At 38.9% G+C, this 15,217-nt stretch overlaps 1 protein-coding gene across 5 annotated transcripts in view; it reads right to left on the reverse strand.

Annotated features, from left to right (window-relative positions):
• Positions 1–598: 598 nt before the first annotated feature.
• lepr (leptin receptor) overlaps positions 599–15,217 on the reverse strand; it is a 59,674-nt gene continuing 45,055 nt past the window's right edge. For all 5 annotated transcript variants that reach the window (XM_017480265.3, XM_047158461.2, XM_017480262.3 and 2 more), the window contains 8 exons: positions 14,779–14,932; positions 13,489–13,568; positions 11,140–11,353; positions 10,268–10,471; positions 8,770–8,847; positions 7,959–8,052; positions 5,007–5,082; positions 599–3,215 (listed from right to left, as the gene is read on the reverse strand). In XM_017480265.3, the coding sequence (XP_017335754.1) occupies positions 2,457–3,215; positions 5,007–5,082; positions 7,959–8,052; positions 8,770–8,847; positions 10,268–10,471; positions 11,140–11,353; positions 13,489–13,568; positions 14,779–14,932 (1,659 nt within the window). In that variant the 3' untranslated portion in view covers positions 599–2,456. The remainder of the gene's footprint in view (positions 3,216–5,006; positions 5,083–7,958; positions 8,053–8,769; positions 8,848–10,267; positions 10,472–11,139; positions 11,354–13,488; positions 13,569–14,778; positions 14,933–15,217) is intronic.

Consider the following 15,217-nt stretch of genomic DNA (forward strand, 5'->3'; position numbering starts at 1 on the left):
CATTTAAGCACCTTTACTGTGAGGGTGCTTAAAATGTGTGTACAGTAATTGAGTCCAGGTGAGTGCAAGTAGTAGTCGGGTGAATGTGAACGTGAGAGTGTCCATGATGGCTGTCCGTGATAGCCATGTTTGTAGGCCGCGCTATGTTCCGGGAATTGGAGTTGAAGTTATAATATTTTTGACATTGAGTGGAGGTGACAAACTCATGAATGGTAAAAGGTCAGCGTTTATAAGGATATGTAGTAGATGCAGAGGTTTCTTCTTGCAGTTCTTCAGAAGCCAGATGTCCTCCAATCCTCTTTCTTCAGTTGATAATTGTGAAGGTGAAGTGGAGGTGTTTTTATTTTCTTTTCTTTTCAGTCTCTCTCTTTTGTATTCCGAAAGGTTAGCACATCACTACAACACTGAGTCACTGCACTCTTTCATTAGACAAAAGACATCTGCATGGGTGGGCAACACTATTTTTTGCACAGACAGACAAACACACAACGCATAATACAGCACAAATGGCTTCATACTTACGTGACAGGAAATACACCTCCAGCCGAGTTCTGATTTTAACTAATAAGGACAGACATCAACTAATCAAGATAACAACTGACAGTGCTTGCAATAAATAGTTTATTCAGACCAGAAAAATAGACATCAAATATTTATATACTGTACACACATTCTTTAGAAACATTAACATTTGAATCCAATTCCATCACGGTCAGTAACATCCAGTGGTCATCATACACTGGTTCTGATACAAAATAACAACATAGACGGAACATTTCACATTTGATGCTTGAGATTTCAAAGAACGTAAACACAGATGATAAAACAGACATTCACAATCAAACATCAATGAAATATAACAATATTTTGTCACGTTGTTACAGTTTCAGTCGACTCATCTATGCAGCTTAAATCTTGAACAGATTTAAATGGCACTGCTTGCGCTTGCTTTAACAAAGCATCTTAAATTCCACTAAACCACAATGGCGACTTGGGTTCTTGATGCCTGAGGAACTAACGTCCTTTGTTTTTCCTGCTACAGTACGTGTGTGGTGGTCTGGGAAATCCTGTCACATGACAAAGTATTGGGTTTTACATTTATGGCATTTGGCAGACACCCTTATCCAGAACGACTTACATTTATCTCATTTATACAGCTGAGCAATTGAGGGTTAAGGGCCGTGCTCAAGGGCCCAACAGTGGTAGCTTGGCAGTGCTGGGGTTTGAACTCCTGACCTTCTGATCAGTAACCCAGAGCCTTTAACCACTGAGCGACCACTGTTTTGACCAAAATTAAGTTTTGGATAGTAATATACTTTTACCTCTCTATTTTAAGAAACCATAAATATATTTTGACTAAAATGATGTTTTTATTTACTTTATAGCCTTGCTTTGGCTATCTGCCTGCAAAGATCATGTTGGATAAAGAACCATATTTAAACAATGCAGCTGTAAATGCAGTCAGTCTGCCTAAATATATAGAAAACCTTGATACCTAAATGTGCTTTTCTCAAGATTTGATCAGGTTGTTGGATAAAAATGTGCCGTCGTGTAACCGACATAAGCCTGATCAATTCAGTTTGTAAACGGATACTGGCTTTCTGAATGTACGTGTCACATCGCCATCAAAACAGAGAAGAGCACTTAGGCACTCTGTACAGATGAGAGCAGACAACGCTCTTAAATGCCATGAATGACCTTTACCTTGTGCTTCAGTTTAAATGCTATGAGTGATTTTTAACTCGGGTAATGAGACAGACACTGACGGATGATGCTGATAAATCAGTGGCTCATTTCTCGCTGTATACTTATCACTTACTTTTCCAATTTATGTTGTTGTGTTGCAGTTATTTTCCCATATAGAGGTAGGCAAGGCATCTTCCAGTAGAGATGGGATGGAGTTAATGGAGATGAATGCCATTTTCTCCCTTTTCACTTCATTGAAAATGATAGAACTTGTTATACATGCAAAACAATTCAGTTCAGAGAAACCTGTAGTTTCCAAAACTATATATAATAGAAAATGTCAAAACTGGTCAAAGTGAAGGGTTTCCCACACAGAAACATACATATACTGCCTCTTCCAGCATTTCATATCAGTCAGTACTTCAAAATTTGATTTCCGCGTGACGAGGATGTTAAGCAGCAAGTTGTAATAATAACAGGATGACATTTAACCCGTCAGCTGACATTCACAGGAAATGTTTCAAGTTAAAGAAACTTTGGCTGGTTTCTTTCATAGTTTCTCTTATTGTTAAGGGAAAAAAGAAATAAGACGAGCTAATCACAGAAAAGTGATACACCAACCTTTCTGCTTAAAATCCTTTATTAGTCCAACTCGTCATGCCCAGATCAGATTTTCCTTGTCAGGAATGAGATCATAGAAGAAGCAGGGAATTATAAAGGATTTAAAACATAGTGCCACCATTTCTAGAAGGTAGAGCCCATATTTCAGATCACAGCTGGATGGCGCTGTCGCTCACTGTCTCTCTCAGGAGTTTAATGGCTGAAGTCCGGAATTGTGGCACATAGAGAGGGACGTTTGAATCACTGGCTTTCGAATTCTTGCATTCCAGCTCTGGACTGAAATCTGGAATCTGCTCCTCTGTTCCATCTTCCTCCTTAAACTCCTCCTCAAGCTCATCGTCTTCTTCTTCTTCGTTCATTCCCATGTAGTAGAGTTCTTTGGAGACTTGTGTGTTCTCCGAAGCTTCATCCTCTTGTTCTGACGTTTCAGAAAACTCCTCCACCGAGTTGTAGGAGCAAGAGTTTCGGGGATTGGCGCCATCAGAAGAGGAATGACTCTCCAGCTCGCAGAGGCCTCCAGGGAAGGAGCCGGAGATGTCGGAGTTATTGGCAGAGAAGTTGCCCTCGTCACTGGAGCTGCTCAGACTCTCCTGCTGCTTCCTTTGGAGGACAGGCTGATCAAACACCAGGACTGTGGAGTACGTTACAGACGACTGACCTGACGTTTCAGGGGTTGCAGCTACAGTGTATGTATCGAGAGAAAGAGGATCTAAAGATCCTTCTATGGATGAGAGATTGTTGCTTTGGCCTTCTGTATCGACTGAATGGTGAAGGAGTGCCTTCTCTTCTTGGTCTTCTTCCAGAGCAAAAAGTTTCTCAACAATCTCCACCTCACACATATTTTCAGACATCGGTAGAAGTGGACAAGCAGTAAGGCCCTCCTGATGACCAAACAGGTTGCCATCCAACTGCACAGAGATAGAGAACAAATCTTCAGCATTTATTAATTCATGTTATTCATGTTAAATAAAGCGTTTTTTTGTACTCCTAGTCCATGCTTTTACTTTCCCTCTCATTGATTTCGGTTCACACAGTGTTGTCTTTTAACTTTGTTTTATTACACAAATATTTAGATGAATATTATTTACAGAGTATGTAATCTAAAACCCACTGACATTGAAGAAGTCAACTGTATGCTAAATGTTATGCTATCATTAACATATCCGGTTATGTTTTACAGTAAAATTAAGTGCATACCCTCAGGATGCAAGTTGGCTTTTACATATTCTCCTTCATCATCACAAGTAACAAAAAGTTATACATAACTATATGAATAGTAAATCAATCAAAATTATACCCATGGATGTATTTGCATATAAGATCTCCTCCTGCTTGTGTATTATTATTATTATTTTTTTTTTTTTCTCCAACTGTATTTCCACTCTTTGGTCATATTTCTTCCATTTCTAAACGACAGCTGTCACTGTTGGTAATGGCATCCCTGAACACGGTGATCTCTTTTTATACCATTCACCAGTTTTGCCAGTAGAACGTTACTTGAGTGTCACGTAAAAGAAAAGGCAGCAGATTTGCTAAACAAGTGACGTGCGAAACAAACAACAAAACATTGAAAACAAGAATCACAAACATAAACTTGGCAAAACACGCAAAAAAAAGAAGGAGTCTGTGACATAAATGACAAAACACAAACAACGGAAGCTTGTGAATGAGGTGTTCAAACACTAGAACATAAATAGCCGTGCTAACGAGACACAGGTAAGCATGATTAGGACATGTTATGGGGTCTGTTTTTTTCTGCTCAAACAAGTAAGGGTCCGAAGTTTCCACTTTCATGATAATACTGCTGTCAATGCCATCTCGCTCATCATCTCAGAAATCTCTACACAGCCTAGGCAAGTCTCTGCCCTGTATCTCTGCCTGAGCACAGTTGCATTATAGAGCTGCATTGGATTCTGGGACTTTGAGTACAGTATTTGCTGTCTCCACTACATCTGCATTGGATTTCTCAGCTTGTTTTGGGAGCTACAGTGAAATCTACACATGTTCGATTTTGTAAAAAAACCTTTTTCTCCTAGTAAATAGCATTGTAAGTGCAATATCAATGTCAGCTTGTGGCACCCAACCACCAACTCAGAACACACCGCACCAGCCAACAAACTGGCACTAGAATCGCACATCATAAGCATTTCAATATATTGTCAAATATATTGAATGTGTTTCAGACTGGACTTTTCCCAACTGCTGAAATTTTCAGGCCCCATTGCAACAGGTTTTTAGTGGGGAAAAAACAATTGTGGCACTGGAGGTATGGTCAAGCACAGACTGAGAATATAACTCCTACCCAGAGAACCTGTGTGTGGTTAATGAAAACCTATTTATAAGAACCTTTTTCTATGAGAGAGATAGCTGGCACCCCAAGCACTTCATAAATCAGACTAACAGTTATTTCAGTTTTGAGTGAAGTCTTTTATAGAATTATGAACTGGGCTGAAACGTATGGAGCACAAAAAAGGAATTAAAGTATTCAGCCTCTTTCTCTCTCTTAAACCTGACTACCAAGTGCTCGTTTCCTGCCCGCCATCCTGAGTGTCACTTCAATTAATGAACCTGGTGTAGACAAACTGTAAAATAGAAGCACACTTTTCATTTAGCCAGTGACTATATGTCAACTGTATGCCTCGGTCAGCAGCATTTCTGAGAACAAACGATTTCAAAACAAAACACATTTAAAGTCTGACCTTTTTGAAATCTATCCCCTTGGCCCAAGAGCAGTTGTTCGGATTTGGGACATCCTTCCACATGAGCTTCTTCAATCTGAAGAGAAAATGGAATTTGAATTTTAGGACATAGAAAAAAAAAACACATCACATCCACATGCCCAAACTAATTTACAACCTGTAGGGATGTTTAAATAGTGTGACTAAGCCACTGCTGTATGTCAGTAGGATCAATGGAATCATTGATATATATGTATACACACACACACACACACACACACACACACACACACACAGAACAGCATCATTATGCCTCTGCATACATTCTACTACCATTGGGAACTGTAGTGTCACTAGAACTATAATGAAAATTATATTTCCAAAAGATGCAATGTTTTGATGTTGGTGGTAGAAATTCATCTATTATGTCACTCCAAAATATCCCATAGGTGTTCAACTGGGCTGAGATCTGATGACCAAGAAGGCTATAGCATATAATTTATGTCATTTTCATCCACATCAAACCATTTAGTGAACCCTAATGCCCTTTCAATGGAGGTTGGATCATCCTGGAAGAGACCACTTCCCTCAGGACAGAAATGCTCCGTCACAGGATAACGGAGCTCAGTCAGAAGAACTGAAGACAAGTGGGCTCAGATCATAACAAAAATAAAATGTCCCATGCAGCATAACAGAGGTGATGTTTTATGTTTTTCCCTGCCCTTAACATCAATGTCAAGTGCACAGATAGCCCCAATAAAACAATTTCTAAAAAAAGAAAAAAACCACTGAATGAAAAAATAAATATTTAAAAAGATCTCCAAATTATTTGAAATACATCATTCCACTGTAAGGACAATCTACAAATGGAGCAGATTTCAAACGACTACCAATTTGTCCAGGACTGGCCGTCCGAGAAAATTCAGTCAAAGGGCAGACCGTCTGATACAAAAAGAAGTCTCCGAGAACCCCAAAATTTCATCACAGGATCTGCTCGTAAGTCTTGCAACTGTTGGTGTCAAAGTGCATGCTTCTACAATCAGAAAAAAGAACGAGATTTCACGAATTTGACCTGCATGGGAGGTGTGCCAGGCTTACGGTGGCTTAGTAGTTAGCACGTTCGCCTCACCCCTCCATTCGATTCTCGCCGCCACCCTGTGTGTGGAGTTCCCATGCTCTCCCCTTGTTGCGGGGGTTTCCTCCGGGTACTTCGGGTTCCTCCCCCAGTCCAAAGACATGCATGGTAGGCTGACTGGCATGTGCAAAGTGGTGGAGGAATAGTAGTGTAGCAATGTGTACGTGATTGTGCCCTGCGATGGACTGGCACCCTGTCCAAGGTGTACCCCGCCCTGTGCCCCATGCTCCCCGAGATAGGCTCCAGGTTCCCTGTGACCCTGCAGGATAAGCAGTATAAAAAATGGATGGATGGATGGGAGGCGTGTCAGGAAAAAGCCTGTGCAAGACTACAGTTTGCCAATGAGCATATAGGCAAAGACCAGGTCTTTTGGAATAATGTGCTCTGGACAGACGAATCAAAGATAGAGTTGTTTTGGCCACAGTAACAGCAGACATATTTGGCGCAGACCAAAGACAGCTTTTCAGGAGAAGCACCTCACACCAATTGTGAAGCAAGGTGGTGGAAATGTTATGGTTTAGGGTTGCTTCATTGACTCAGGGACTGGACAGCTTGCATTCATTGATTCAACTATGAACTCCACATCATATCAAAAAGTGCTTGAAGATAATGTGAGGCCATCTGTCTGAAAGTTGAAGTTGAACCCAAAGTAGACCTTTCAACAGTATAATGACCTAAACACACTGGCAAATCCACCAAGGTATGGCTCAAAGAGAAGAAATGGAGGGTTATGGAATGGCCTAGTCAAAGCCCGGATTTGAATCCCATTGAAATGTGGTTGGGGGATTTGAAACAAGCAGAACATGCAAGAAAACCCTGAAACATCTTGAAACTGAAAGAATATCGCATGGCAGAGTGGTCAAAAATTCCAGCAAGCTGATGTCAGAGACTGGTGGACAATTATGCAAAACATCTAAAAGAAGTTATTTCTTCTAAAGGGGGTAATACTAGCTTCTGAGGCTAGTGGTGTACTTACTTTTTCCACAGAAGAATATCACATCAATTCATATTTCTACTGAATAAATAATTGAAAAAGCTAATTTTCCTTGTGTTTTTTTTCCCCCCCAAGTACATCACCTTTATTAATAGGCACTGTTTCAAAGATGATCGAATGTTTGCTTGTCCAAATATCTCAAAAAAGCCAACAATTTCCATGGAGTGTAGTTATTTTTTCACATGACTGGAATATATATGAAAACTCACACAAGCTGTATGTAAATCTATTGATTCTAACCATTATTACAAATGAATGACCAACAGCCCACTCTGCATAATCAGAGCCACACATCCATATTTATTTGATGGAGTAGACTTTGTTTTCTTCATTACTGGCCATACTCACTGCTCTTGCATATTAGTGAGCTGAATGTCACTGAGTAAACAGGATGATCATCATTTGTAACTCTACATAAGAACAGATGATGCATAGAATTATCTTAAAAGGTGCCTGATCATCCAATCTGATAGGGATAATGAACCCAGTAATCAAATGCATTTGCAGAGAGCAGGTGGATTTTTATAACCAGTGTGCCCTTGAACATAGCACTGAGCTGCCATGCTGTGCATTATGTACTCCAGAAAACTCTCTCTCGTTCAGCTCTAATCTGTCCTCTGCAATCATGGTCATTGAACCGTAAAGGTTTCTGCAGTCCTGTCACTGTCATGTTTCATTCTGCCAGTCGGTACATAAGTGCAGACAGAATCAATAACAATTATACCATGCTCAAACCAATAAAAATGTTTTTTTGCTCACTCTTTGTTTGTTCTGTCCAATTTTGTTTAGCTCTGGTACAATTTTCCCTGAAAATGACAAGAACAAGAGCCAGACGATGACTTACTGGTTTTGTGAGATGATCAAAGTGACAAACAGGACGACAAAGAGGAAGACGATGATCATGAGAAGAATGTAGGCTGCAGGGTCACTTCGCACAGCTGCAAAACAACAGCACAGTTCCGAGAGGGATTAAAGGACATGCGGAGATTTACCTCAGACACCTAGAGATGTGTAGAATAAATTTCCCAGGTCATACATACACATCGCAGCAGGAGAAATGTTACCCATCTATATTATTTTATATTATATTACATTCAGCTAGTGCACAGATATCTGGTAGGTCTATATCATACTTTGTCGTCATCAGCAGAAGAATGATGTATTATTTAACAGCTGCAGAGGTGCTTGGATGGTTCAAATTTCCACTATAATTAAAACAGTGGAAGTTGTCCAAGTTTTAAAATTAAATTCTTGCCAATTGTTCGGTTTAACCTAGTACTTTGTTATACAATTTTCAAATGTGCCAACATCTACAGTTTAGCCATAGCTTTTTTACAATTTTGACCCCTTGAATAAAATTCACCTGGCAGAAAAGCACAATTCATTGAAGGGGAAAGGACAGGAGACGTGAAAGACATTTATTTGCTTCTAATAATGATTACTATGACCTGAGAATTTACAAGCCTTTTTCTAATTAAGTAGTGCTCACACCGGATTATTGCCTCACTGTTTTCTTACTCTTGCATATTGGGAAAAAAGTAGCCATCTGATCTATGGACATATGCTGTTTTTTTCTGGTAAAATGTTTTGGTTAGCAAAGCTGGCACCTCTGAATATTTCTCATACAATAAAACTATGATTTAGCACTGTGTTACCTGTGCATCTCACTGGCTCCCCCTCACCATCCACAAACACAGGGTACAGTTTAAACTCCTCTGTGCCATAAAAAGGCCCTGTGTGAAATGCAATGTATTAATATGATATATACACAAACATGTCCAAAACATCTTATTTTCATGTACTCTGACCTCTCACATCAAAGCTCACCCAGAGGTTTCTTAATGACCTTTCATTTCAGACAGCGAAATTCAGTCACATGTGGCAAGACCCTCTTCGTTTTCCCCTGGCCTCAAGTCCTGAGCCATTTCAACCCAATTCTCTTAAAGTGTACATCCACTTCACCATAATACTAATTACATACAGATGACTGACTTAAAGTGCCCTCCACTAATATTGGCACCGTTGGTAAATATGAGCAAAGAAGACTGTGAAAAATTGTCTTTATTGTTTAACCTTTTGTTAAAAAAATTCACAAGCACACTATGCTCTCATGGATATCAAACTATTGCAAACACAACACAGGTTTATGAAAAAATATATCTTTATTAAATATAGGTGTGCAAGTATTAACACCCCTATGAATTCATAAGAGAAAAATATATTTGAAGTATATTCCCAATGATATTTTACATTTTTAGTACACCTGGGTGACTAGAAACAAGAAATTGTTCAACCATGACTTCCTGTTTCCCAGGGGTATAAATAGGAGGTAACACATAGGCCAAATTTCCTTAGTCATTCATAACAATGTGTAAGACCAAGGAATATAGCTGTGATGTGCAGCAAAAGGTTGTTGAGCTTCACAAAATGGGAAGTGGCTATAAGAAAATAGCAAAAGCATTGAAAATGCCCATTTCCACCATCAGGGCAATAATTAAGAAGTTCCAGTCAAGAAGACCTGGACAGTTTGTTAGGATACATGGCATCATGGACTCTATCAAATATCAACAGATATTAAATGAAAACCTGACTTCCTCTGCCAAGAAAGCTTAAAATGGACCGTGGTTGGATATTTTTTTGGGGGGATAAACCTGTGTTGCATTTGCAATTGTTTGATATCCATGAGAGCAGAGTATTTTTGTGATTTTTTTTTTTAAACAAAAGAGCAAAAGGTTAAACAATAAAGACAAATTTTCACAGTCTTCATATTTACCAAGGGTGCCAATATTACTGGAGGGCACTGTACTTTATTTGTAACAAATAAGAACAAGCAACTCAGTTATGGCTAGCAATTCTTAATAAAACAGTTGACACAGGGTACTGTACTGTATATGCTGGATACGAATGGAACATCATATTTTACCAGAATCAATAGTTTGCCAAAGAAAACAAATTAAATCCCACTCTGCAAATTCACTTCCATCACAAAGACAAAGAAATAGCCAATATACTGTAAACACTATGTCTTAGAGAATGTGTGAGCCTCTAAGACATAATCTCCACAGAAGCGCATCAGTAGACAGGTAACACACTTATTGTAAGTTATTTCTGCCACAAAATATTTCAGCACAAATGTAAAAGTTACAAACTTACGGCACAGCTGAAGATCCCTGGCGGTTGAGGCAACTCTGAGCCACTCTACTCTCCCCACTGAAGTCCTGCCCTGGCTGGAATCACCACTCAGCTCCAGCCACTCAAGGACGAAGGAAAGGAGCAATGGCTGCTCACACACCAGGCTCCAGGAGAGAAACACGCACGATGCATTGGCTGCTACGTGGAACCAACGCACACACTGTCCTGAAGATGGGAAATAAAAGACCCATGTACTCAAACACTGGAGTGTTGTTTGTCAATGAGTCGACTCTTTGAGTTGATTCTTTTAAGTGGTCATTGGGAGCTGACTCCCATGCATATATGAAGAGAGATAAAATTATGGATTTGTATTTAGAATATTTTGTATTAAGCATTCCTTAATGCCGTTAATCAAAATGCATAAAGCGACTTTCATCCACATCGGAGCATAATGATTCAGAGTCAGTTCTAGTAAGAACGATCACTTTTCTGTATGTGAGGCAGCATGAGGCTCTCACTACATTGCTGCCCATTGTAATAATGTAAGTACTCTATGTGTAGCGCATTATGGATGAGATGTTTACAAAAAAATACATCTAATAACTGTGAGAAAAGCCGGCTGTCTTTCCCATTACAGGAACAGCAGCATGTTCTATAAGCAAATAGAGACTGGGTTCTGTGTCTAAATAACAAGCAGCTCTTATCAAAGCAATTAGCTGCGGGAAAAATACATAATAAGCGAGCTAAAATAGAAGAACAGGACATGATGATAAGCAAGAGCTCAACAGCATGATCTTTTCAAAATGCTGACATGCACTGTAGAAGGCGATCTGCTCTAAAGTTCACCAGTCAGTGTCAGTATGCAGTGTTATGACCAGGACTTGTTGACTCACGTTTAGGTTGACGCACCAGAGTCATGTTACTATTCTTGGCTGAGGAGCCTAAAGAATTACGAGACATGACAGTGATACTATGCACGTCCTCTCTCCACTGGAATGTGTAAAATGAGCTTGGGGCTATGTCATCTGACCACACTATGCCCCCTGAAGTCTGGTGCACGACTACAAGTCCCTGCACACAGCTGGCTGGTTCCTCTGCTGGAAGTGGCTGCAAGACAACAGAAATAAAACTAATGAGAAATTATTCTTTTTCGTACAGAACTGCGTAATAATTACAAATTTGCAGAATCATAATCTGTTGCAACTATGGATGCAGTGATACCCTTTTTTTTCAAGACATGTTGCTACCAATACTGATAGTGGAATTAGTAACCGACATAGTATTACTCACACAGAGACATCACAGAATGGTAAATGGTCTGCACTTATATAGCGCTTTTATCCAAAGCGCTTTACACTGTGTCTCATTCACCATTCACACACACTCACACATCAGTGGTAGCAGAGCTGCCATGCAAGGTGCTAACTTGCCATCAGGAGCAACTTGGGGTTCAGTGTCTTGCACAAGGACACTTTGGTATGTGGAGTCATGTGGACTCTTATTATAGAACATTTTATTATGCACTGTCACTGTTGACACTCACAACATCAACAGTAAAGAAAGTCGCTCCTTCAACACATTATACTGTATATATTTACGTTTGTTTTAGGTTTTTTTTTTAAACATACAGACATATTAACTTGTTTAATTTATAATATTGACTATAAGGTTCATTGTTTTGAGGAGAAACATATACATCGCTCAACACAGTTAGCTAGCCACTTTGTTGCTTACACAAGACAAACATGGAGCTTCCATGTTTTTTTCCCCTCTTTGTCACTCAAATGCACAGAGAACAGAACTGACATAATACTGAGCTCTGACTTCTGATGTAAGTCGAACGCTGAATTAGTATTAAAGCATTTTTTACAAGTACTAGTAAATGTGCATGGTAATGGACCAGTATCGGTATTGATGCATCCCTGGTTGCAACCAGGTTCTTCGTAGACAGCATGGAATAAAGATGGAGAATTGTGAAGAGTGGATGGAGTGGGCTTTCCGGTAAGGAGAGTAGGGTTATAAATATGGTGCACATATGCAAATATTTAAAATACATTTTGTCACCTGTCACATATTGTAACATAATGCCCATAGTAGCTTCTCCTATTGCTCAGAAATGATATTTGATAACTTATGCAAGTGTTGCAACTATTTAAAGAGGTTTCATCATACTCTTTATGATTAAACTATAGATTGTTGTTTTGTTTTGTTTTTTAAATATAATCCATCTACTTCAAGGTTAGGCATAATAGGCAAACATGATCCAACATATTTACATATTCAAGTCATTGAAGCTTTTTATTCCCGGACTTTCCACATACATACATAGCCCAAACAAGTTACACTATGTTAAAGTGTTACACTTGTGTATCATATTAACAACAGTTGGAATCAAGTTGACCTTATTATACTTGCTTAGGCTATTGAGCTTTGTAGGCTATTAGCAAGTAAACAACTATAATAAACACATTAGCATGACAGATTATAAATCTACATTCACTTAATCTATGAACTACACAATTTAACAGACTAATAGACTAAATTATACTCCTCCTGACTAAAACTACATTAACAGCAACATTAATGTAGGAGGCTGTGGTTCAGGTGGTAGAGCGGGTTGTCCGCTAATCGTAGGGTTGGCGGTTCGATTCCCGGCCCACGTGACTCCACATGCCAAAGTGTCCTTGGGCAAGACACTGAACCCCAAGTTCAGTGGCAACCTAGCGCCTTGCATGGCAGCTCTGCTACCATTGGTATGTGAGTGTGTGAATGGGTGAATGAGACACAGTGTAAAGTGCTTGGAAAAAAGTGCTATATAAGTGCAGACCATTTAATATAATCGCTGACCCACTGGCTATGTGTCAGCGATGCAGTGGATAGACCATGCACATCATGCTGCCTTGATTCTTGGACGTTAAGTGCTTCTTCAATGGATGCAATCACATCATTCATTTTTTCCCTCTGAAATGGCCATTAATGCCATTAATTGTCAGAATGTTTTAAACCTCATGCATATTGATGCAACTTCTGGAATTAAAAATAAGCCCAACATGACTTTACCCATTAAAATAACTTTTTTTTAAAAAAGTAAGCATAAACGAAAAAGAAAAAAATGCAAAAATGGATAGGTAAAAAAATTTAAACAAGCGATTATACAAAATGCATCAGTTCACTCCGTTTCACTGTTATTGATGCCACATTTGATATAGAATGCATAAACCTATAAATTAAGTCTGTATTACCTTAAAGAGCAGAGTTACATTAGAGTAACTTGAAGGAGTCTCTTGTATAATTCGCCAGAAGTCTGGCCCCATCTCTGGTGCTGAAATCAAACAAGCAGAGTGCGTTAACAACCAGCATCAGCAACTACACTGTCTTCATTTAAAAAGTAGTGAGGTCATGACGTATCAAACCAAATACATGTTTCTGTCAGGCTTCCAATATAAAGCAGTGTTTCCCAACCCAGCTCACATGTCACTCAGGTTTTTTGCTTTCATACAAGGCCTAAGAAATGAAGTACACTAACTATATGGTTCAAGTGTGTTGAAAAGAGTAAAAATGTGGACCATCTACTGTAAGGAGCCCTGTGGATTAGGCCTGAAGGAACAGACAAATATTCAGGGACTCAGTTCAATTATAAGTTACTTTGAATAAATGCGGCTGTCTAGTGAATCAATATAAATATAATTGCCAATGAATGCCTAACTAGGACGAATAAAAGAATAGTCCAACGACAATATATTATTGGTGCAATAATGGCCATCCATAGATGTCTCTGGATGGTGAGTCGGTGCTTAATTGGGAATGTTACAAGTCAACCAGTTTACTGAACTGCTGTTTTCATTCCCTGTCTAAATGCATCGTTTCCATTAGCTAGCTTATTAGTTTATCTGAGTACAATTTTACTCCTTTCTTCTTTTTTCAAATATTCATAAAAATTATGATAATAAAATATAACTTTTCTTCAGTATTGTTCAGCTCGACTATGAACTGTGTTGGAAAACACTTATCATAATAATCACTTCAAAGAAATATATCACTCTTCCTTTTGAAGCTTATTTGGCAATGCTTCAGATAAAATGTTGCATTAAACAATTATATGTCGCATTAATACACCGTAAGTAACAGTGAATTTAATTTTAATTAATAATACACTCTATAAGCAAAATAATCAACACCTGTCTTCATACCACCAATGAGTAAAATGAAGCCCACAAAGGCCAACATGGACAACACCATAAAGAACATGGTTACAGTTGTTTAGTGGCAAAATTCAGAACTGAGGCTGTAGCAAACTTCAATATTTAAACCTGGAGACCAGATTTCAGTATGTTATCAATATTTAGGAACATGCTCTCATGTTATGTGGACTTATTTGTAGTCATGGATTGAATAAACATTTGTCAGTGCAGGTGAATGTCAATAACACTTAAACATCCATTACCAGGTGTTGACTAACTTTGTTACTTAGTAACAGTTATGCTTTGTTAATGGTAGCTAATGCAGTAAATAAGGTTATATAAGAGTTTCACCTTTAATACTATAAACTGAGGATGTACGAGCCTGGCTCCAGTCACTCCAGTAACCTGGGCCGTGAAGTCTTCGGCAGCGCACCTCAACCTTGTACTGTATGCAAGGGTCCTGTACCAGAATTGTTGCCCATGACTCAAACAGAGGGCCAAACACCTGTGAAGGACATAACTATGAATCTGTAACTGCTGTAGAACAAAAAAAAACTATTCATAAAATATTTGGTTCTCAATATAACCCCACTCAATACCATGGACTAACTGTCTCAGCTCTGTATAATCAAATAAGCAGACATGCACAGTTGAGTAGCATCAGACTGACAGGGGAAGAGGACCTTCAAACTAATAAGAGTAAGTGTACTCCCAGACACAATGCTTGTGTCATTGCTAGTATTCAAACTCATACACAACCTCCAACGTACTTCCTAGCCACTTGAACCAA

The sequence above is a fragment of the Ictalurus punctatus genome, chromosome 11 (assembly GCF_001660625.3).
Source record: "Ictalurus punctatus breed USDA103 chromosome 11, Coco_2.0, whole genome shotgun sequence".
NCBI lineage: Eukaryota > Metazoa > Chordata > Actinopteri > Siluriformes > Ictaluridae > Ictalurus > Ictalurus punctatus.